Source organism: Alosa alosa, chromosome 1 (genome assembly GCF_017589495.1).
Source record: "Alosa alosa isolate M-15738 ecotype Scorff River chromosome 1, AALO_Geno_1.1, whole genome shotgun sequence".
NCBI lineage: Eukaryota > Metazoa > Chordata > Actinopteri > Clupeiformes > Clupeidae > Alosa > Alosa alosa.
Genome location: NC_063189.1, coordinates 2,217,667 through 2,242,005, shown reverse-complemented (window position 1 = coordinate 2,242,005; position 24,339 = coordinate 2,217,667). Strand labels below are relative to the sequence as shown.

The 24,339-nt window shown below is 44.3% G+C and overlaps 2 protein-coding genes across 3 annotated transcripts; one reads left to right on the top strand and one right to left on the bottom strand.

The window, feature by feature from the left end:
- Positions 1–56: 56 nt before the first annotated feature.
- manea (mannosidase, endo-alpha) lies at positions 57–8,912 on the bottom strand. 2 transcript variants are annotated; one of them, XM_048253057.1, is made up of 5 exons: positions 8,365–8,912; positions 7,523–8,189; positions 2,857–2,966; positions 2,385–2,461; positions 57–979 (listed from the first exon to the last, which is right to left on the bottom strand). In XM_048253057.1, the coding sequence occupies exons 2-5, from the start codon at positions 8,025–8,027 to the stop codon at positions 364–366; spliced, it is 1,308 nt and encodes a 435-aa protein (XP_048109014.1). In that variant the 5' UTR covers positions 8,028–8,189; positions 8,365–8,912; the 3' UTR covers positions 57–363. The 2 variants fall into 2 exon arrangements, with proteins under 2 accessions (XP_048109014.1, XP_048109020.1); XM_048253063.1 differs by having other exon boundaries at positions 8,820–8,912.
- A 4,208-nt stretch (positions 8,913–13,120) lies between these two features.
- Positions 13,121–21,689, top strand: LOC125300372 (transcription regulator protein BACH2-like). Its single transcript, XM_048252260.1, has 3 exons — positions 13,121–13,319; positions 18,287–18,552; positions 21,543–21,689. Exons 2-3 carry the CDS (start codon positions 18,301–18,303, stop codon positions 21,687–21,689), a joined length of 399 nt encoding a protein of 132 aa, XP_048108217.1. The 5' UTR covers positions 13,121–13,319; positions 18,287–18,300.
- The last annotated feature ends 2,650 nt before the right edge of the window (positions 21,690–24,339 follow it).

Below are 24,339 nucleotides of genomic sequence, written 5' to 3'. Positions count from 1 at the left end.
GATTTACATAGAAAACATGAATGAACATAACACCATAAATGACTCATGAAAAACAATTAAAGATCACCTTATTTATTGGACATTTTTAAAAAGCATTGAGCATCTTTTTTGAATTAAGATAAGTCAAGAAGTCAGAAAGATGAGGAGCTCACTGGGTATTCTTTCACGGGACATCCATATCCCTAACCATCATTATAGTGTACATTTTACTTTCAAAAAGTGAACCATACTGTATATCAAGCCATTTGGCTCAACAAAAGGAGAGATCACATGACAGCTTGCTGCTATCATGAAAACTCACAGTTTAATCTTTACCTTTAAAAACACATTCACAGTTTCACATCTGGTTGTCAAATCAACCTTTCATTCACCACTGAATTTATCTGCCCACTTTCGAGTTATTTGTAAGTAGATGCCTGGCTTATGTGGTAAGTAGTCCAGGTAGGCAGTGCCCCCTGACTTGGGCACTGCCATCTCTATCTGTGTGCCCTCGTGCCACTCATTGAAGGAGGTTATGGAGACAACCCGGGAACCCGCGTCCACTGCAGCACCGAGGGCAGTCTCGTAGTACCTGCCCTTAACGCGGTTCCGTGTGTTCTGCGAGTTCCATGGCCGGATGCTGGTGTCGATGTAACCTGGGCCGACGCTGGGTATAAAGATCAGGTCGTTGGCATCGCAGTAGGCCTTGATGGACCTCCAGTTGCGATAGGTGGAGCCGTAGGTGAAGCCGTTGGTGGCGAAGTAAGTGTACATGCCATCAAAGCCGGACGACAAGATGGACCTCTTATGTTTCTCCTCCACCATGAGACCCAGGAAGATTCCATCATAAGGAGTATTCCTGATACTGTTCTTCGCATTGGGCTTTAAAAAAAGGGCCCAGTTGTCCGGACTCAGCAGATAAGAGTCATAAACGTAATACAAAGGCAAGGTCCTCCCGGTCTTTGTTTTATACCTGAAGAAAGCTGGGTGCTCTCCATATCTGGAAATAAAGGCCATAACAAGAACATTAACAATTGCAAGAGTAATATGCCTCTATCAGCCTGTGATGATCACAGCTATGTTAAATGCCACAGAAATTTTGATTTATAAAATAACATGGTCTAAATGATTCCCAAGACTCTCGCCATGAATCCTAACCCTAGGAAGTATAAGTATAAGTATATATACTCTTTTGATCCCGTGAGGGAAATTTGGTCTCTGCATTTAACCCAATCGGTGAATTAGTGAAACACAGCACTCAGTGAACACACAGTGAGGTGAAGCACACACACTAATCCTTGCTCAAGGGCAGTGAGCTGCCTGCAACCACAGCGGTGTATTTATTTAACTGGTAACCAAAAGCGGGGAGCAGTGAGGGGTTAGGTGCCTTGCTCAAGGGCACTTCAGCCGTGGCCCACTGGTCGGGTTACAAGTCCAGAGTGCTAACCAGTGGGCCACGGCTGCCCACAATAAATAACAAGAGGTGTATTTATTTAACTGGTAACCAAAACGGTTCTGTAAAGAACCCTTCATCAATAGTGGAGGTTTTTGTAATATTCCTCAGTCTTTATTGTGAAGGTCAGAACAATTCTAAAAGGCAACACCAGGGAATCCTTAATTTATATAATGTTTAAAGATTCATCCAAAGACATTTTTATGTGTGTAGTTGAACCTTAAACCATAACACTAGCCTGGCCTTGCCTTCCTACGTACTTCAGCTCGATGGCCAGGCTACCATAACACTAAAATGTGTATTGATACTGACTACTGATCTGACAAAACAAGTTGTTTAGTCTTTAAATCCATGTGACAATTTCAACTATCGACAAAGTCAAACCAGGTTCAGATCGTCACACACACACACACACACACAAATCTTCTTTATTTACTGAAGCAGTTGACCTTGGAGTCTATTTCTAGTGTATAGATTTTCCATAAATCTGGGGCAGTCGTGGCCTACTGGTTAGGGCTTCGGGCTTGTAACTGAAGGGTTGCTGGTTGGATCCCCAACCCAGTAGGAAAAATGTGGGCGGGGGAAGTGGTTGAGCACTGATCTCCCATGTCCACATCCACGGCTGAAGTGCTCTTGAGCAAGGCACCTAACCCCTCACTGCTCTCCCATGTCCACATCCACGGCTGAAGTGCCCTTGAGCAAGGCACCTGACCCCTCACTGCTCCCCGAGCGCCGCTGTAGCAGGCAGCTCACTGCTCCGGGATTAGTTAGTCACCTCACTGTGTGTTCACTGTGTGCTGAGTGTGTTTCACGAATTCACGGATTGGGATAAATGCAGAGACCAGATTTCCCTCACAGGATCAAAAGAGTATATAACGAAAGAAAGATATTCATTGTTGACCCTTGGGTCGTAATCTAGCCTACTCTTAGAGTCATACCATATAATACTCACTTTTCCACAATGTATTTCACACTCTCAAACATAGTCCTCTCATCACGTCCTTTAAAGGGTTCAATTTGAAAAGTCACCTTTGCAAGACACAAGGCATTAAGATTAATTCAACAGGATGAAGTCTAAAAGAGCAATATGTTTTTTTTTGTTTTTTTTAAGCTATGTTTGTTGCTATGTTTTCAGTCACAAGTAAAAGCATACTACTTGAATAAACTAGGGGGGGGAATGGAAAACATTCCTAGAAACCTATTATAGTACAGTTCTGAGAGTTAAATAAGAGTTCATAAAAGGAGTTTGTGTGTCAATTCTGTGCATCTTAATTTATATTATATGGCAATGAAAACTACATGTTGTACGTTTAAGCCGATACAGTCACAAGTTAGACATGTCACACTAACATGTCAGCAATAGTTTGTCTGATAGCATCTTCTCTGTGATGGCATGGTGATAATGAGAACCTTACGGACTCTACCTTAATCTGGTATTTGTGAGCCGTATCTAACACCAGGGGCACGATGCCATCTGTGATGTCACCGTTGTCATCCTTCAAACCAGGTGGATACCAAGAGATGGCCAGCACTCCTGATAGATACATACAGAGAGAGAGAGAGAGAGAGAGAGAGAGAGAGAGAGAGAGAGAGAGAGAGAGAGAGAGAGAGAGAGAGAGAGAATAATATCATATTAGAAAACCTGTTTAATTTTTAGCGACTGGCTGGGGCACCTGCACCGTACGCCGGCGACCCGGGTTCGATTCCCGCCCCGTGGTCCTTTCCGGATCCCATCCCCCCCACTCTCTCAAAGTCCCAAAGTCACTTTACTTCCTGTCAACATACAAATCCTGTATTCCTGTCAAGCTCCACTATCCTGTCTGATTAAAGGCATAAAAAGCCCAAAAAACATACACATTCATATTTTACTTTGTTATACTTCAATTGAACGTGACGTTTGAAAGCACAGCCTCTGCTGTTGTTTCAGTAAAGAAAGGCCTTACCAGAGACGGTGTTCTAAAGAATTTGGCCTTACAAACCCACAGTCCGCCCAGCAGCTCCACTCAAGCAGTGGACGGGTCAGTGCATTACTCAAAGGCACAGGCCGAAGTTTTCATGGTGATATGGTTTAGGGAGAGTGCAGTGGTTTTTCACTAACCTCACAACAGTAAACCTGATTCCGCACAGAAATATCTCTTACCCCTGCAAGTGCCAACACCACCCCAAGATAAAATAAACTCTATTTGCAATACAGCTGACAAAAGATAAAAAGCGTCTGAATGTAAGCATCACATGACGGCCTTTTATCAAATGTAACAAAGTACCACAGTACCAAATATTTGCTATCAGAATTCCTTGAACTGCTATGAGACTGAAGAACTGATCTTGACTCGGCCCAGGCCCAGGTTCCAGGCAGACGGAACTCTGGACAGACTCTGGAACAGGTCCTGCACAGAGCCTCCTGGTGAGGTCTTACTGGACGTCCTGTAGAGCATGATTTTAGTCCCATGGCCTTTTTTTCACTCCCTCCTCAGGTCCTCTAGCGGTCCATTCAATGTTTGCTTCAGTTAAAGTTGACTGGTATTTATTTAGCGTCATGAACTCGCAACAGCGGGTTTGGAAGTCGGACCCAGGCCAACTGATAATCAGGCGGTAACACAGCTGCTTCACCACGCCTGCAATGAATTAAGGCTTGTATGTGTCTGATATCGCTGTATGAGTTTGTTGTTGCACATATTCACATATTGCGTACTCTCACGTTTTCTGCATGATATACCAACTGCACAATGGCTTAGTAGTTCCGTTGCGTGGGCATTTTCCTCTCGGTGCCCATGTTAACAGGTTACAGCAGCCACGCTGCCTCCACCATATCCGCGTCTCAGGCACGAACCGAACCACGCTGCAACCACGAGCCAGCTAGAGAACAGAAGGGCCGAACCACGCTGCAACCACGAGCCAGCTATAGAGAATAGAAGGGATGCCTATTTTTTCCAAAATACGAGTGGTTCTGTGCAGAAATACATTGGAATGGCCAGTTGATGGTCATAATTTGTGTTTAAAAGGGGAAATGAGGGCTCCAAGTGTCCTATAAAGTAGCAGAAATAGGGTGACCACCAACCAGACTCGGAAAAGTGAGGAGAAATTGGCCAAAATGAGAGGCCTCCTCTATTTCTAACTGGCACACGTTTGATGTTTGTGTCTCGAGCCGCGCATTAGACATGCGTGTCACATAGGCAGTGTGCAACCTTTTACCTGTTAAAGCTGCAGTTGGCAAGATTTTTTTGATCATATTCACTGAAACCGACACTATGCTCCGACAGAACAACATAAACCCCCACATTTCTACCTCCACCTAGAGCATGTTATTTGTTTCGCAAAAATCCACAGCTCCCGGTTCTTCTGGTCCAATCAGAGCAGGGCTGTGTGAGATCTGACTGTCAATCACAGTCTGGTGCAGTCTGGTGCGCACTGACGAGCACTGGGTGGGTGGGTGGGGGGGGTTAGATAGATAGATAGATCGATAGATTGAATCAGCCCTAAGCCTCACTTGCTGTGGAGCATTTGTATCATCGCTACTTACAAGCATTGTTTTCTGTGGAGCACTTGTCAAAAAGGCGGACAAACGCCCAAAAAGGAAGACACTCTACCTAGGCCCAGACAGAGGGCTTGAAATCCAGACGAATGGTCCCCCTAGGCAAACTAGGGCATTAGCCCCTCCCCCTGACTCGAGGTTGCCAACCCGGATGCCGAAAAACTACTGACTTTGTGATTAGTATATAGGGTGGAGGGTGGCGCATCAGGCCAAAACACAACATGACATGACAAAACACAAACATCAGTTGAGGGCTGCAACTTCACTTTTTAAATGACAATATCCTGGCCGGACTACTGTTGTCAGTGATATAAGTATTTCAAATTAACATGATTTCTTAATGTCTAGTGACATATCAGGGCCATTTTATGATTAATTGAAATATGTTTCTTACAGTTCCTTTATTATCGGCCGTTATAAACGCAGATACCGATAGATCGGCAAATAGCTAATATTGGCCAATAATATCAGTGCACCAATGTATCGGTAGGGCTCTACTTTACAGTGGTAACTGTTGTGACAGTTTTTATTTTTTCAGTTGAAATATATTTAAAATCAACTGAATCAACTGTTAACTAGATGTACCGCAGTCCAGCACATTTTTTCCACAAAAATAAATCACGCTGAAAGGCCTATATGATTCTAACTGTCTCACTAAATTGCATTATCCACACTCAATTCTCACTGGTATCTGCTAGACAACAAGTACCAAAACATGATTAGTTCATAGATTTCACATGTAAAATTCATTTTATACAACCCCACCCCCATCTTGCCTGTTCATAATTCTGAGAATTCTTGAATGGTGTGCATGTGTGCGTGTACACGTTTATGTTTATGTGTGTGTGTGTGTGTGTGTGTGTGTAAGTGTGTGCGTGCTTGTGTGTTTGCCTGCGTATGTGTGTTTGTGCATGTGCATGCATGTGTACATATGTCTACTGTGTGAGTATGTGTCATACGTGATGATAACTGTGAATGTATGTGTGTGCGCGTGTGTATCTGTTTATGCACATGTGTGCACATGGAATGGGTTAACATGACCCTGGAGGCAAACATACGGAAAAATTGGTCATCCTAGGCCCCTCGGTTCTCAAGATATTCACAGAAAACTGTGTCTGCCCTACCCTCCTTTCGGGGTCCAGTACAGCGGGGGCTACAGATCAAAAACGCAAAACGATGATTCCATGCTATCCATGTGGGGGGTTACATGCCCACCAAGTTTAGGTACCCGGTCTTTCAGTGTCCCGAATCTTTGTTGGTGTCACGGTCACTAAATGTACACATAAATTATTTTATTGTAAGGCCCCCCCATGAACGAAAGTTCACAAAACTTGGCATGCATTCGAGGGTGTCATAATGATCCTACACTTTCAATTTCGTGCAGTTTTGACCATGTCTGCCAGAGATATTGTGATGAAAACATCTACATTTTTGCTTTTAATTTTTAACTAGGTGGCGCTTATACATGAAATAAGTGGTAATGGGATGGGTTGACATGCCCCTTAACACCAACATACAAAAAGGTGGACCTCCTAGGCCCCACGGTTCTCGAGATATTCACAGAAAACTGTCTCCGGCCACCTACAGGCCAGTTGGTGTATAGTAACATAAATTAATTTATTGTGTGGCCCCCCATGAACGGAATTCCACGAAACTTGGCGTGCACTCAGAGGGTGTCATAATGATCCTACACTTCCAATTTTGTGCAGTTTTGACTATGTTAGGTCACAGATACCTGAGATTACAACACCTCATTTTCACTTTTTTGTGTTTAACTAGGTGGCGCTATACATGAAATGAGTGGTTATGGAATGGGTCGAGATATTCACAGAAAACTTTGTCTGCCCTACCCTCCTTTCGGGGGTGCAGTCCAAATCAAAACGAAAATCAATGGTTCCATGCTATCCATATGGGGTTACATGCCCACCAAGTTTCGTCTACCCCGGTCTTTCAGTGTCCCGGGAATCCTTGACGGAAATTTGGACATGCGAAAAAGAAAAAAAAAAACAAATCTGACTAAACTTATATGGCCACCGCTTCGCTGCGCGGCGGTCATAATAATAAGTTTAGAAAATGGATGATGGAAATGGAGTTCAAAATCATGAAGTAACCGTGTTGGTAACGCCAACACTGACCAAAATAATCTTGATGATTTTTGCCATAATTGAACATCCTAATATCATGGCTGATACAATATGCCCCTAACTTGCAGTTTCTCTCAAGGTTATGCATCACACATCACCTGGCACACAGAAAATAAAGTACAGTGTTTACCAATATTCCTGTGCATTTTATGTTTATAGTTGGCCTGCTATGCTTCAGTCTTTGTTTTGCTTTTGTATGCAGTACATTTATCTTGCCCTGTGTGTGTTTGTATGCAAACACCTAAAATCAAGTACAGGGCAGGACCATACAGGAATGTTGGGAAACAATATTGGGAAACATTTTTTGTACATTTCCTTCAAAGATGCATGCTTGCATTGCGGTGATGCACAGAAACCTCTTTTTAAATGACAGCTACCCATTGATCCTATAAATCAAATCAATCAAAATCTCACCAATGGCTGCCATCCGCATCTGGCGCATGTGGGCATCAATGACGGAGGGGTCCCGAGAGCTATATGCCCCCAGGCCGGGGTAAAAGTTGGCCCCGATGTCATCAGGAGGCGAGTGCCGCCCCGTGGGGAACGCTGCTGCCACCTTGGGGTCCCAGTGTGGAAGCAGCGGGTGGTCCCAGTGGAGGTACTTCCCGTCAAACTGCGGATTGCCGTACCAGGTGTAGTAGAAGGCGTGAACATTATAATTGGGCGGAGGGTACTTCTCCAGCTGGGCCTCCTGGTTCATGTTTACCTCTTTAGTGTCTGCATCAGGGGCTGGACTGTCAGTTTGTAACTGTTTTACAGGTTTTTCCTGTCTGTTGGCGTGAGGAAACCGCTCCGGACCTAATGCATCTGGCAGGTCTAAGGCCTTTTCAGTTGAGGATTTCAAAATGACTATGATTACGAAAATAAATGATGCCAATGCCAGTAATGCCAAACAGGATTTACGTCTAAATCTGGCCATTTTCTGAATATTCACCAGGCACACATGTTTGCTTCTTCACAGAGTGTGCTCCTATGCATGAAGGGATGCTGCTGCCTATGTTGACAGAAAGAGAAGTCTCCAGGATATTGTGTTCATGCTGTGTTCCTCTCTGACAGAGGACTGACGACATATTGATTTCCCCTGCAGAAGACACAAAGTGGGATCCATAAGCACCACAACGGAATAGGCTACACATACAAAGACAGAATACAATCAATCAGCTCTTCCACTGTAGGCCTGTATGTCATAGCTGTAGCGGGCGTATCGATACACACACACTCCATTGACAGAATTAGGCCTATCACATAAAACTCACCTAGATTGTGTGGATTGGAAGCAAATTCAGCACCTGAGCCTGTCTTCCATGTTACAAATGTATCGACTTGAACAAATGACTTGAACAAAGTCTACCATGCTCATTTAGGGTAAACTGAACTCTGCACGCCGACACCAGATCTAACGGTTAATAGTCTACTAAATAATGAACGCTGCCCAATAGAAAAAAAATACTTTTTTTAAGCGTTTCACAGGAGTGGTGTTATTTCATTTCGGTTACAAATTATGATGAAATTTTGCATCTGTTGTAGTGTCAACGTAGTATCAAATGTCATAAGGCAACAGTAGGCTACAGACTATTGCATGTGAAGTTTACAATAACTAATATCCATGGATTACTGTTGCCGCTGCTCAGTTAAGCTACAGAAACCTAGGCTACACTAATGATATGCATTTTAACGAAATGCATATCGAGCGTGTTATTGTTAGGCCTACCTCTTCTGATAGGTCAAGAGAGTAGCCACGTTTATAAAACTTTACTTTTACAGGGAGAGAAGAAGGATCGTTGAAGCAGTTCATTCACTTGTGATGCGGAAGTCAGACTGATCTTGTGAGGTATTTCATGGCGCCCTCTGATTGGTCCACAGTGTGGGGCTAGTTCACTGTCATTGGTTAGGAAAGCGTTAAAGTGACAGCAGCAACAAATTCACTGACCTGACCAGTATACCTCCATCAGCTGTCAATTTGGTCAGTACTCTGTAGATATCATCATTTTCGTTAAAAACTTGTAATATGAAACAGTCAAAATGAGTTTAACATGCTCTATGGGCAGGTAATGCAGTGTAGCCTAATGTGAAAACAAAAATTGTATGAATGCATGATGTTTTGATGGGAGTTCAATTACCCTTTTTCAAAATCGTAAATTAAGAAAATTATGAATGCTGACAGATTTTGTGTACAAATTGATTTAGCCAGCAAGCATGCCAATAAGTAGAGGCTAGTGCTCTGTCTCTTTTCTGACTCTCAGAGTTTGTAACTTAGTGACTTGGCAACTATGTAGGCTATAGATCTGACTGTGCAGATGACCACAAAGATTAAAAAATACATAAATAAACCATATCTGGACAACACATACAGTACATAGTCTCACTTAATAATTTCAAAGTAATTTTAGTAGAAATTTATAGAAACACAACCCTGATTCATATACTATGTCCTCCATGTCGTTGCCTATACAGTACATGTGGCCATCAATCAGACAAGAAATCAATAAATGACGACATATTGATTTTGATTGATGGTTAAATGAAACAGCTGTTTATGCACACAGTGAATCTGAGAAAGAAGAGCCATCTGCCACCCCCCAGTAAGACCCTATAGGGAGTAAATATCTCTCCCCAAACTAGGCCTTTTTCTCTCAAGGTTTGCATCACTTAATAGACTGGACCGGCTCCTAACGCTTATATTGACATTAGACTGAATACCGACAGAATAATTCCAGAATAAGCAGATTGTTTTAGCAAATCATTTTCATTTGTAAAAACAAAAGACAATGAGCAAGCCAGTGCTTTCATTGAGGTAAGCTAACTCTAATGAAGCAGTGATAGTAACATTGGCTAATGCCTGGATGACAATAAAATAAAAAGACAATGTCGCGATCAGCATATCATTGCTCAAACAGATGTTGTTTCACAGACCAGTCCATTTTAGGGCCCCAGCTCTTTATGCTGCCTGACAGTGCATATCTGTTTATTGTCCCTGTTCATCTTCCAGCCATTTAAAGATAATGGATTGATTCTCCTTTGAGCTTATTTGTCAAAACAAATATATTTACCTTCAAAACGCTACTCTGTCTTTGCAAGCTTGTAAGCTAGCCTACTTCTATCCAGGCTGTCATCTATGTTGATTATCATTATCATTAAAGATGTATGTGCCAGAATGTTCTGTGCAAAGAGAGATGTGTGTTTAAAATGTTGACATTCACTTCTCCAGTGTGACCACAGGGCTGCAGTGTTCAGTTACAGTTTTTCTCGATTGCTTTTACCTGCTTAAGTAAACTGGAACCCACTTGGTCTTCATGACTACTTTGTTTGCACAGCAGAAGTCATCTCTATATTGAAGAGGTTCATTAGGCTTACTGTATTACTAATTCTTACTGTTTCTCTGTACAAGCCAAGGTAAAATTTTGTACCTGACAAGTTTCGGCTACCTTGCCTCTGTAGCCTTCATCAGAGGTGTCACGTGATGTTGGTGTGACGTCGTCTGAGCTGTGTTATATGTGTCACACCAACATCACGTGACACCTCTGATGAAGGCTACAGAGGCAAGGTAGGCAAAACTTGTCAGGTACAAAAATTTTACCTTATTGGCTTGTACAGAGAAACAGTAAAAGAAGTCATCTCTTGCGAATGTGTTCACACATTTTCATTGGGTTCACACATTCTCACACCCTTTTTGCAAAACAGTTCAATTCAAAAGCCCCAAACTCTATTGGTTTTCCCATGCTAAACAAAAGGAAAACATCTTTTCACAGGTGGTATAGATTCCTTTGCATAAGTCTGAATCTCTGATACACCTGTGTGAAACTCCTTGCACAATTCTTCAATCAGCAATCATTCATTATACATAAGAGATGTCTGCTGTGTTGCTATTTGGTAAGTATGGATCTAATGCACATTTAGACAAAGTACTGTATTGCCTATTTGGTGGAGAAAAACAGTACAAAAGGTGTTTACTGTAGGTCTATTTAGATGAAAAATGACAAGTTGTAGTTCAATGAAATGTACTGTATCTTGCTAGGTATTTACTGTATGTCTTACATGTCAATGGCTGTTACATCTTGGGAGGAACGAATAAATTATTTTTTATTCAGTACATTTTGTCTTTTTTTCACAGTTTTTCTGATAGGCCTACCAGAAAATGAGAAAGTAATGGAACAGACATAGCAAAAATGCTCATTTTGAGAACTAGATTTTGCATTTTGTTTTTAATTGGCAACAAGTTGTAGTGTTTGAAGGCAAGATTTGCTTTTGCTGCATGTTTTAAGTGTTTTGAGAGAGTAACAGCCTTTTGCAAGCAAAATGTGTCATTTTGTCAAGAGTGCTTTTGTTCAGACACGGGTGTTAACTGTTTTGAGAGTGTGATTTCAGAGTTGACACAGGTATCAAAACGATCGAGAAAAACTGTAATCTGTAAGTGTGATTCATTTTCTTGCTCTGCTCTGTATGAGGTAGGTAATCCAAGCCATTTGGAGGCTACATTGTCCATATGATTCTAATGTCTTTGGGAATTTAGAGGAGATAGAGGTTGGGGTGCTCTTTGTAATAACCGGAAATTAAATGATAAGCAATAAGCACTAATGTGACTTCACTGCAAAAGAGCACTGCAGCTGTGTGAGTTCATAAGAAACCAGCCCCTTGTGTGTTGTGAAGATTTTATAACCGAGAGGTTTTAATCATTCATCACTACAGACTAGAAGAGTCGTGACCGTGACCGTGACCTCTTCGTGTTGATGGAAGGCCGACATATCAGACGCTCATCAGAGGGCCACAGTGGACAAGAGGGGACGTAGAGCTGGATCAAGGTGCAGATAGCAAGGTGCCGATCCAGTATGTGTCCTTTAGGTCAGAGTGAGGGATCTGAATTTACCTCTGGCCGCTATAGGAGGTCAAAGAAGAGTTAACCTGCAGATGTGTCTTCTTTGGCTGATTGAAAATGTGCCCTTGCATTTAGAATCATCTGCAATTGTAACATAACACAGGCAGGACTGCCTACAATGCACTGCAATAGTCCCGTGTGTGTAAATGCACAAGACTGTGTGTTTCCACAAATTCTACCAAGAGACATAATTGAAGAGAGGTCGAAGGTGCATGCAGTTTTGAATCCAGTGAAACGAGTGATGGATGCTCACTTCAGAAACACTGCTTTTCCACTATGCTGTGAAACACTAAATTTCATTCAATTCATTCAATCTTTATTTATTCCTTAGTTCATTGAGGGTAGTCCACATATTTAGTGATGGAGAGCATGCATATACAATATTTGTAGATAATATATATTTTTTCATTTATTATAAACTGTGTAAACAGAGTTAATAACCTCTTATTAACCCTCCAGTTGTGTTACGGTCAAATTTGACCAATTTACTCTCAAAATATTGTTAATTTATTCTGACTATCATGAGGCTCCATGAGTTTCATAACTCCACTGGTATTTTATTTACAGTAACTTTAGAACACCCATGTGTATTCCCGGTCAAAAATGATCGGCCATTAGAAATGAATGGGTGAGAAAATGGTAGTGTAAACTGAATTCAGGCAATTGAACAGATGGACTGTGTATGTGTGCCTCTGTGTACACACACACACACACACACACACACACACACACACACAAAACAAACACACCCTCCCCCCCCTTGCTTCTATGTCAGCCTCCACTGGAACCTTTCCCCAATAGAATCTTCCCCTTTCTTACTTGCATGAGCTAAGGTCAATGAGGCCTCCAGGCCATAAATAGCAAATGGAAGTTCAACTAATATCCAGAACAAGTTGACACAAAAGTATTTCAAAACATGAGATGATAATATGTGTTACTATGGATTTATAACAAGTAATGCATCAATACAAAACTAGTAAACCTGAAATGAACACAGGAGGGTTAACTTGAGCTGTAGGTAACACTGTAAGAAGTGGTATTACAATATGTAGGCCTAGCCTACTATTTCTGGATATACACGAGTGACGTCATCGCTAGGATGTCAACAATGTAGCAGTTCATGGGAGGCGTGTCTCGCGCGTGTGGCTAGACGCGTGAGTACCGATATGCTTGTATGGAACAGCGCGACTTTTTCTACATTCTCTGTTTAATGGTCAGAACAGAGTCATTTGAGTAAGCGATTACCATTATGTTGGGATATCGAAAGTAAGACAAAACAAGCATCCAAGCCGAGTAAAATGTGGAGAAACTGAATTTTGGAAAAGAGACGGGAAATAGGTAAGAGAGTAGCCTACACTGATAATATCTACCCATCTAAGTTCAAATGCTCTGAAATGCAGCTCTAATAACCTAAAGGATCATTGTAGGCTATGTAATTTGATTTGTGTTGTCCAGTTTGAGGACAAAGCAGCATCCTCGTGGTGCAATTGTCCACAATGACGGGGGTCCGCATGTTCAACTTGAGCTCTTTTTCACGTGTGCAGACAATCATTTATAGCCTAACATGCAGAATTGTATGTGTTATGTATGTGCATATTGAGAAAATGCGACAATTGCCCACACAATCACAGTAGCCTATGCGAACAACCCCAAATAAGAAATAGTCGGGACAGACCCACGCGCTCGAGTTCCAGTGCAGGAGTATGTATGACATCATGACATCGGTGTCAAAATGAAGGACCAGGATGTCAGCAAGTCGCTATCGGATCGTTAGAGCTGTTCAGAGCTGAAATGACAAATGAAAAATCGTCAGCAATAGGGACAAGTGGCAACATTAGAAGGCAAATTCCTTGTTCAGGCTAACTTCCTTCAAGACAAAAGGAATTCAGACGGATGTATTGTTTGCAGCATAGACTTGGCTCTGCGTGAATTGTAAGAGCCTAGAAACGGTGTGCATAAATTAACAATTGATATTAAGATTTATCATTTAATTTGGGTGCTGCTGTTTCTCACACGTCTGGTCAGGTGGACGCAGTGATGTTGGACCATGCATGGTCCACTTTGCAGTGAGGTAAACAGAAAGAGGATTTCAGGCAAACTGTGCAAGCTGGATGAGATATGAGAAGAGAGAGGACACTGACACAAGTGCTGTCATAATCTTTAGTTGATGCAATCGATCATGTTTTAGTTCGGATGGCTTTTTTGTGTCTTTCTTCACAAATAATAATAATAATAATCATAATAATAATAATAATAATAAAAAATAATAAAACCTGCAACATTCCAATGAAATATGTCTTAACTCAGCCTGTAGATTTGTTGTATTGCACTCATGTTGCTTCAGCTCTGTCCAATATTAAACAGAATAGGTAATAGCCATCACTAAATATTTTACACAGACCCGCAGGCTGAAATCACTATCCTTCACAGAATTAAGAGGGAATATTTCTATGAATCCTTTATGTAAACATTTTACACCTTATGTGAACATGATTATGTTTGATCTGTCCAGCATTACTTGCAGTTGCATTACCTGTTTGGTAAACAAACAAAATGAAAAAAGGAACACATAGAGCATAAGAGACCAGATTCCCTAATTACCTTAGCCTTAGAATAGCCTTATAGTACTATGGGATGTCCCAAAATACTACAAAATCCTATAGTTCTTGTTCATAAGGGACTGAACAGCATCAATACCCCTGAAGTGTAACAAGAGAAGCCACAGACTTTCTGAATAGCCTGCTCATGATCAGAGAGGAGCAACAATGCTGTATTTGTCATTGATCTCTTGCGTGGAATATAACAATAAAGTAATAATACATTTTATTTATATTGCATTTACTTTACATTTCATAAGACACAACAGGAGCTCCTGCATAATCACGGTGTCTTGCGGAGGCATATGCTTGGGTGTGCATTTGGGGTGTCTTGCAGAGGCATGTGCTTGGGTGTGCATTCAGGGTGTCTTGCGGAGGCATATGCTTTGGTGTGCATTCGGGGTGTCTTGCGGAGGCATGTGCTTGGGTGTGCATTCGGGGTGTCTTGCGGAGGCATGTGCTTGGGTGTGCATTCGGGCCTATCTGTAAGGTCTACATGCCCTCAGTTTATGTACGGAGTTCAGTTGTCTGTTGCCACATTGTGAGCCAGCATCGTTTGCTTATATTTGTCTGGTTTGTCTGAGAATATCATCAGACAGGATATCTGCCCACCAGTCATATGGAAGTAGGTTGACGCTGAGTTTTATACAGCATGGCTGGATCAGTGGTTGGCCCACGCCAGATCAGGGCCGAATCAAGGCCAGATCCATGCCAGTCAGTCATTGGCTATCTGGGCTGATTGATGGTTAGTGGAAAAGATGACAGGCTACCTTTATTCCGATTCCTTCCTGTTTTCCAGCCCATACAGTATGCATTTACCACCCATCAGCGTACAAGAGTAAAGTAAAAGGTTATTGGACATTTTCAGTAAAAGTGAGCTCAGTCGGCTACTGTTAATGCCTGGACATAAGAACGGTATTCTCCAAAGATGGTCATTTCATCGAGCTCCCCCTACGTCCTGTTTGGCTGAAAGCTGAGGCCTGCCAAGACGATTCAGGAGGGAATACTGTACCTCTGCAGTGGGGTGGGGTCCCTGTGATGCGCTCCATTCTGATCAATAAGACTGCCACACAGAAACCTTCAGGGACTGTGTTTTCAAGTCTAAATTAATACATGTCATTAAAAATGTATGAACTGGTTCTGTAATGAAAGCAACATGACGCTCAATGGTGTTTTAAGCCCCAACGTTGTCTTCCAGGCAGCGTTACCACCATCGACTTAAAGGCACCTAATCCTAACCCTAACCCCAACACCAACCCTAACCCTAACCTTAACCCATGCCTAACCCTAGCACCTTCCAGGCAGCGCTGCCTTGAAGACAACGTTGGGGGCTTAAAACACCAAGAAACCAACATGACTATACTGTGTATAATTTTAAAGTGTACCTTATAAATACCTCAATGGTCACACTTGCTGTTTGTCTTTTCTATGCGCTACCCATCTTTTATAAAAAAGATATCAATTCAGACACTCCAGAAATGGTGACAGCGAGGAAGAGATACGGAAACATTTAAAAAGACTTTATTGTAACTTAAAAAGCCAACATGTTTAATGAAATGGCTTTTTAATGAAGTAGCCAGTTACAATAAAGGCTTTTTAAATTCTTATCTATAGCCCTTCCTCGTTGTCAACGTTTTTGGAGTACCTGGATTTCGTTCTTTCTTTAATATATTGGAGTGATCCCCCTTATCCAAGAGCACCTGATACTGTGGATGTATTTTACAACTAGAGCTGCCAGCCATCTGTTCTGACTACCCATCTATTGTTTATATTCAGACATCATCATTCATTAGGTTGAAAAATTAAAATGCAATTACATACATGTTGTTTTATTTCATCATCATCATCATCATCATCATCATCAGGGCAGCTGTGGCCTACTGGTTAGCGCTTCGGACTTATAACCGGAGGGCACGGCTGAAGTGCCCTTGAGCAAGGCACCTAACCCCTCACTGCTCCCCGAGCGCCGCTGTTGTTGCAGGCAGCTCACTGCACTGGGATTAGTGTGTGCTTCACCTCACTGTGTGTACACTGTGTGCTGAGTGTGTTTCACTAATTCACGGATTGGGATAAATGCAGAGACCAAATTTCCCTCACGGGATCAAAAGAATATATACTTATACTATACTTATACTCATCATCATCATCATCATTGTGCCCTAAATTCCTGTAAGTGTCCAATTCATTCCCACCACATGTGAAGTTAGATTGTTTGTTCGTTCTTTGGAATGGGGAGATTTTTTTTGCAACTGAACTAGGCCTTTTTCCCCTAAATGGTGTAATAGCCTCATGTTGTTTTGACCCTGAAAAGACAGACTGATGCAACTACTAGAAATGGCAACTAAAATTCGAATCCTCTTTTTCAAACGCACACAAGTTATTGCAAGTGAACAGTGAGAATTAAAGAGCACCACCTGTCCATCATTCTCAGGTGTGCTAAGCGTGGTGAAGCACAAGCAGGAGAAAGGAGGCTATAATGATTCAGGATTCAAGATGAGGGCAGTAGTGTAACTCTACCGCAGTCAGAAAGGGTTTGCAGAGAGAAGAAGGGTGTGTGTGTGTGTGTGTGCTCGCGCATGTGTGTCTGACAACATGTGTATGTAGTGTGCATGTGTGTGTGTGTGAGGACAATTGTGTATTTGTCTGTAAAGACACGCATGTGTATGTGTGTGTGAAGAGGACACATGTGTGTGTGTGTGTGTGTGTGTATGTGTGAGTGGATGAGTGTGTGTTTGTGTGTGTGTGTTATCCTGGGGGATGAGGAGGGGAGACAGTATTAGGGAGTCATCACAGCTCGAGCTGTTTGATCTGGCTGAAGTCGCTTATCCTGCTGGCTCAGATGCTCTGCAGTAATTGCACTGTTCTCATTCTCCCTGTGAGTCTGCTACACCAAAGCTCACTTCAGAGCGTTCAGACAAGCCTATTCTCACAACACACACCACAGAGGGCTGGACTGAAGTACCGTAGCTTCACATTTTGCTGTGAGACTAATCAAAGTCAAGGCATATGTGCATAATAAAGAAAGATATTAGAGAGAAGCGGAGTGTGTTTTTTGATGACTACAGTACCAGCAGTGTTGAAACACATATTGGGTTTGTGAGTCTCTCACACGCTATTGAATACCTTTAGAGCTTAGAGGCTATACAGACATAACTCTTGCATTTTAACTGCTTTGCCTAGAACATCACAGCGACAAAATCCATACAGATCATACATGATCATGGCATAGCAGTTATTAGAGCATGATGACTGTAATTACTACACCCATCAGCACTTAGCATGTGTTTTGAGTAAAGACATTTCTAGTAGATTGCTAGATTACACAACACAGTCATCATTACAGGCACTTTATTTGAATGAGAGTCAAGAAGTGCACAGTCTTGTGTAACTAAAGCTAATTTAATAACTCTCCCACATTCATAGATGCTGCATGATAATCTTTGCAAATAAATACATATATGTATATATTTTTTTTGGGGGGGGCTTTTATGCCTTTTATGCACTGTGACAGGACAATGGAGAATGACAGGAAGTGAGTGGGAGAGAAAGTCGGGGTGGGATCCGGAAATGACCATGGGGCGGGAATCAAACCCAGGTCGCCGGCGTACGGTGCAGGGGCCCCAGCCAGTTGCGGCACGGCTGGGGCCTTGTCCCACCGTTTAAACGAGTGTCCCTGTGTGTGTGTTAACAAGTCCGTCTGCTCTGCAGGTCTCTGAGAGAGGATGTGGTGTGTGGACGAGAGTCCAGAGGGGCTACTCTACGTCTTCGAGTCGCCGACCCACAGCGGCGGTCTGCTGCGGCGCCTAGATGCCCAGAGGCGGGCGGGCGTCCTGTGCGACGTCACCGTGCTGGTGCAGGGGCGACGGGTCAGCGCGCACGGAGCCGTTCTGGCGGCCTGCAGTGGCTACTTCCTGCACCAGCTCCAGGAGAAGAGAGGCGGGGACGCCGCCGTGGTCATCAGCCTGCCCAGCACAGTGAGTTCTCCTTCAGTCCAGTTAACCAATGGGAAGTCATCCCCCGCATGACATTATCAATCTGAACCAATCTAAACCAGTCACCAGTCTTAGGGAATTTTCCCTGTAAGGGCCCACCACGATAAACTAGTCCTGGTAGTGAGTTATGGCAAGACACGGAAACGATAAAGAAACATTATGTATTTATTTTTGTTATAAAATATCAGCTTGACATTCCTTTTCACACAAAGGGTGAATGGCGTGTCTGTCATTCCCACTGTGTACCCAAAACACCTGAGACACCTGTTCTGTGCAGTGCACAAGAGACACCTGTTCTGTGCAGTGCACAAGAGACACCTGTTCTGTTCTGTGCAGTGTACAAGAGACACCTGTTCTGTGCAGTGTACAAGAGACACCTGTTCTGTGCAGTGCACAAGAGACACCTGTTCTGTTCTGTGCAGTGTACAAGAGACACCTGTTCTGTGCAGTGCACAAGAGACACCTGTTCTGTGCAGTGCACAAGAGACACCTGTTCTGTTCTGTGCAGTGTACAAGAGACACCTGTTCTGTGCAGTGTACAAGAGACACCTGTTCTGAGAGACACCTGTTCTGTGCAGTGCACAAGAGACACCTGTTCTGTTCTGTGCAGTGTACAAGAGACACCTGTTTTGTTCTGTGCAGTGCACAAGAGACACCTGTTCTGTGCAGTGCACAAGAGACACGTGTTCTGTGCAGTGTACAAGAGACACCTGTTTTGTTCTGTGCAGTGCACAAGAGACACCTGTTCTGTGCAGTGTACAAGAGACACCTGTTCTGTTCTGTGCAGTGTACAAGAGACACCTGTTCTGTGCAGTGCACAAGAGACACATGTTCTGTGCAGTGTACAAGAGACACCTGTTCTGTGCAGTGTACAAGAGACACCTGTTCTGTTCTGTGCAGTGTACAAGAGACACCTGTTCTGTGCAGTGCACAAGAGACACCTGTTCTGTTCTGTGCAGTGTACAAGAGACACCTGTTCTGTGCAGTGCACAAGAGACACATGTTCTGTGCAGTGTACAAGAGACACCTGTTCTGTGCAGTGCACAAGAGACACCTGTTCTGTGCAGTGTACAAGAGACACCTGTTCTGTGCAGTGCACAAGAGACACCTGTTCTGTTCTGTGCAGTGCACAAGAGACACCTGTTCTGTTCTGTGCAGTGTACAAGAGACACCTGTTCTGTTCTGTGCAGTGTACAAGAGACATCTGTTCTGTGCAGTGTACAAGAGACACCTGTTCTGTGCAGTGTACAAGAGCATATTTTGACACACTGAGAAAACCTTGAGCGTCATTTTCCAAAATGATAAAAATGAATGCTAAAGGGGTACCCAGTATGCTGAGAGTTGATGACGGCAAGGGTTCCATTGTTCCATTGTGTTGCTCTAATGACATGGTACCTGCTGGTGCCACAGTAGAGTTTAGTTCACTCTTCACCACTGTACTGTTCATATGGGAAGGGAATTATGCATCAAGGGCACCGCTAGAATTTGGGCCCTTTGAAAGAATATAATACACCAGCACTAATATGTAAAGGAAGACAGATAAATATACACAAATATACAGACCAGTGACCGTAAGCTACAGAATAATTCTAAATCTGTTTGTCCCAGGCTGTGTCGCTTGTAATATCTCTGATGTGATTATGTGTGTCGCCGTATGGATTTCTAACAGTCTGTTTTCCTGACTATGGATTCTTTACTGTGAGTTTTCCTGACTATGGATTCTTTACTGTGAGGATTCTTTACTGTGAAGATTCTTTCCTGTGAGGATTATTTACTGTGAGGATTCTTTACTATGAGGATTATTTACTGTGAGGATTCCTGTTTATTTCCCCTGTAGTATAGATTCCTGTGTGTATTCTCTGTCATGGATTCTCTGATGTGTGTGTGTGTGTGTGTGTGTGTGTGTGTGTGTGTGTGTGTGTGTGTGTGTGTGTGTGTATGCGATGTGCAATGTGTGTGTGTGTCCTCGTTAGCCGATCTGGCATGGACACTAAAGAAGCCAGTGACAGTGGGCGGGAGCTCAGCTCCTCATAAAGATGAGGCCTCTGTAGGTGGCAGCAGCTGCTGCTGAGGGGAGCTGGAAATAGATCCCCCCCACCCAACCCAACAACCCTGCAACCCAACAACCCAGCAACCCAGCCCAGCCCTCACACCCACCCTCCCTCTCAGTCTCTGGGTCTCAGTTCCTTTATGTGTGTGAGGCTGTGAGAGTGCAGACTAGCTTTAGGGGTGGAGGTTTTTCAAAACAGTATGACACACATGCACTCACACACGCACACACACACACACACACACACACACACACACACATTGCCTCAGCCCCTGGCTCTCACTGTGATCTGTGAGTTAAAAGGTTTTCAGTTTCAGCCCTTTTTATTTCTTTTATTATTTTCCTGTCTTTTCGTTCTCTCTTTTTGCTTGTCTGCATCTCTCCTTGTCGTGTATCTCTTTCTCTCTCTATCTCTCTCTCTTTCCCCTCTTCCTCTCTCCCTCTCTATCCCCCTCTCTCCTCCCCCGCTCTCTCCCCCCTCTCACCCTCTCTCCTCCTCCATCACTCTCTCTCTCTCCCTCTCTCCCCTCCATCTCCCCCCCTCTCCTCTCCATCTCTCCCCCCCTCTCTTCCCCCCCCTCTCTCTTTCCCCTCTCTCTCTCCTTCCCCCCTCTCCCTCTCCATCTCTCCCCCCCTCTCTCTCTTTCCCCTCTCCCCCCCTCTCTCTCTCCCTCTCTCTCTCTTCCCCCCCCTCTCTCTCCCCTCTCCCTCACCCCTCTCTCTCTCCCCCTCTCTCTCCTTCCCCCCTCTCCCTCTCCATCTCTCTCCCCCCCTCTCTCTCTTTCACCTCTATCTCACCCCCTCTATTCATTCCTCCTCATGCCATCCTGTTCATTTCTCATGGTGTAACTATATCACATGATTACCTGTGCGTGTGCTAATTGGACACCGGGGCAATAACGCTCCTTACTGCCCTCTGCAGGTGACCACGAGGGGCTTTGCCCCGCTGCTGCAGTTTGCCTACACGGGGAAGCTCTCCCTCAGCAGGGCCAGTCTGTTGGGCGCCAGCATCCCTGCGGAGAGCGCCTACATACACGACTTGAAGGGACTTCAGGCTTCCCTCTCCTGACGGTAGTGCTCGGTCACAACTCGGATGAAGAGCTACCGGGTCCAGCGCTCTCCTCGACAAGTCCTCATTTACACACTGACCGACAAGAGGAAGAGGTAATACGTGTGGAAACACCTGAAGACTCTGCGTCTCAGTCACAGATGACCAATCTTTGTCCTTTTAGCGAAGAGGAAGGAGAGGATTCACCAGTGAGAGTCAACAGTGACATCAGTCAGACAGACAAACATACGACCTTTGACCCTCTTCAGTGTTCCAAATATTGGAAGTGTCCGCAGACTCTCAGTGAGCACCATGGCAACGCTTCAGTGAATGGCAGTGGGTCAGGTTCCATACGAGATCTCGTGGAGGCCACTTCCACTGACACTGTCCAGGGGGCGTCTGGACCTCCCACCCCCGATGAGCCTGGCCCTGGTGAGGGCAGTCTGTCGGTCTGCGTCTCAGAATCCAAACTAGAGAAAGAGGCAGCGGTCGAGTCCGACCGGGAGTCGCTCAGTTCTCAGTCTTTAGAGACTGAGACTTTAGACGGACCAGTTTGTGCCAGTTCTGCTGCTGCAGGCCTCCATTCCATCCTGAAGGATAATGCAGAGCTACGCCTCCCACATATTTCACAGCAGTTACTCACTAACAGACTGACTTGTGCAGACCCAGAACACAGACTGCGGGATTCTCCGAAAATAAGCCACTGGTGCTCTGGCCAAGAGTCAACTTTGACCTCTGCTAAACCCCAAGGCCTCCCATGCACGTCACCGAGGCCTCTGTCCACTGAGGAAGTCTTCAAGGACGAAGCTGGGCTCAGCAGGTCCAGTGTTATATTTACCTCAGGGTTTCCCAGGCAACCAGAATCTCCAGAGCATTCCGGTCCTGACCTCGACCCACTCTCCAGGTTTCCTCACAGCGTTGTTCCCAGCAGTCCAGAGATTCTGCCAGTGCCAAGCCACTCCACACACAGTAGCCAAGGCCCAGACAACGTCTCCCTCTCTGAGGAGGCCGCCACCTCCACATGTTATTCCAGTGATGAAGCTCGTAAAGGGAGAGGCTCCTCTCCCAGCGTTCCTCACTCTGCAGCCTCCTGCTGCCCTTTCTCCCGGACGGCCTACTGCCTGACTCTGAGACAGCCGGGTCCAGGCTGGACCAAGGATGCCATCTTGAATCCGGCGCTCCCCCACTCGAAGACTGAGAAGTGTTACGACTCCAGCTCCAGTGACGAGTCAGGGATCCATCTCCGCGGGCGACTGTGAGTCGTCGCGTCTTGATGACGAAGGGCTTGAGGTTAGTGCATTTGTTTGCTCCATTCGTTTGACCCAGAGACCTTCCCATCACATCACAGAGCCCATAAGCTCAAAGTCCCCAGTGTGGGGTTTGACAGTTGACCACAAAAGGCTGGAAGTAGATGAATGCAGAGTAGTATCATTTGATTGATCAGTGGATTGAAAAAGCACTAAAAACTATCAACTTTAGGGCAGCCGTGGCCTACTGGTTAGCGCTTTGGACTTGTAACCGGAGGGTTGCCGTTCGAACCCCGACCAGTAGGAACGAGTAAAGTGCCCTTGACCAAGGCACCTAACCCCTCACTGCTCCCCGAGCGCCGCTGTTGTAGCAGGCAGCTCACTGCGCTGGGATTAATGTGTGCTGCACCTCACTGTGTGTACACTGTGTGCTGAGTGTGTTTCACTAATTCACGGATTGGGATAAATGCAGAGACCAAATTTCCCTCACGGAATCAAAAGAGTACATATACTATATACTTATACTTATACTAACACATAATCCAGATAGCTCCTCACCCTGGGACAGGCCTCACACGGATCTAGCCCTAAAACAGTTGACTTTGTGACTTGCTGCAGTCCACAGCTGGCCTTTGGATCAGAAGGCCAACTAGCAGCTGGCAGATTACTACTATGTATGTTACATTACATTACATTACATTACATTACATTTGGCTGACGCTTTTTAACCAAAGCGACTAACAACATGGTAAACAGTATGTTTTGGAACAATTCTCACAATTTTAGGACAGTTTAAAAAAACATTAGAGTACAGTAAGAATAAGTCGTCGGTGAGTGCTGTTTTAACAGTTACTTGTCAGTTTAAAAGCGGCTGGTGAGTGCTAGGATCAGTAAGACTTGTTTGTAAGTGTTGCTATGAGAGTAGATGTTCTCTAAAGAGCTGGGTCTTCAGGAGTTTTTTTTTGAAAGTGGAAAAGGATGTCCCTGCCCTTGTAGGAACTGGCAGTGTGTTCCACCAACGAGGAACAACAGATGAGAAAAGTTTGGATTGGCTTGGCGCGGACGGTGGTAGAGCTAGGCGTCGATTAGATCAGAGGGCGCGGGCGGTCTGGAGGTAGTGTAAGTCTGTATGAGGGCATTCAAGTAGGTGGGAGCAGAACCGGAGACTACTTTGTAGGCAAAGCGTTAGAGACTTGAATTTGATCGCGGGCCACCATAGGTAGCCAGTGTAGCTGGATGAGCAGCAGGTAACATGTGCCCTTTTGGGTTGGTTGTAGACCAGGCGCCCTGCGTTCTGGATCATCTGAAGTGGTTTCACTCGCCAGGCTGGGAGACCTGTCAGGAGGGCATTGCAGTAGTCGAGTCGTGAGATGACTATTGCCTGAACCAGAAGTTGGGTAGCATCTTGAGTCAAGTAAGTCCTG

Bases quoted from the DNA above. Each gene is read 5' to 3' on its own strand.
- manea (XM_048253057.1), bottom strand. From the start codon at position 8,027: ATGGCCAGATTTAGACGTAAATCCTGTTTGGCATTACTGGCATTGGCA. The intron at 2,462-2,856 runs GTAGAGTCCGTA...TGTCTTGCAAAG, and splicing joins CTCACAAATACCAGATTAAG to GTGACTTTTCAAATTGAACC. The intron at 980-2,384 runs GTGAGTATTATA...CTTTATTTCCAG, and splicing joins GTGAAATACATTGTGGAAAA to ATATGGAGAGCACCCAGCTT.
- LOC125300372 (XM_048252260.1), top strand. From the start codon at position 18,301: ATGTGGTGTGTGGACGAGAGTCCAGAGGGGCTACTCTACGTCTTCGAG. The intron at 18,553-21,542 runs GTGAGTTCTCCT...TGCCCTCTGCAG, and splicing joins TCATCAGCCTGCCCAGCACA to GTGACCACGAGGGGCTTTGC.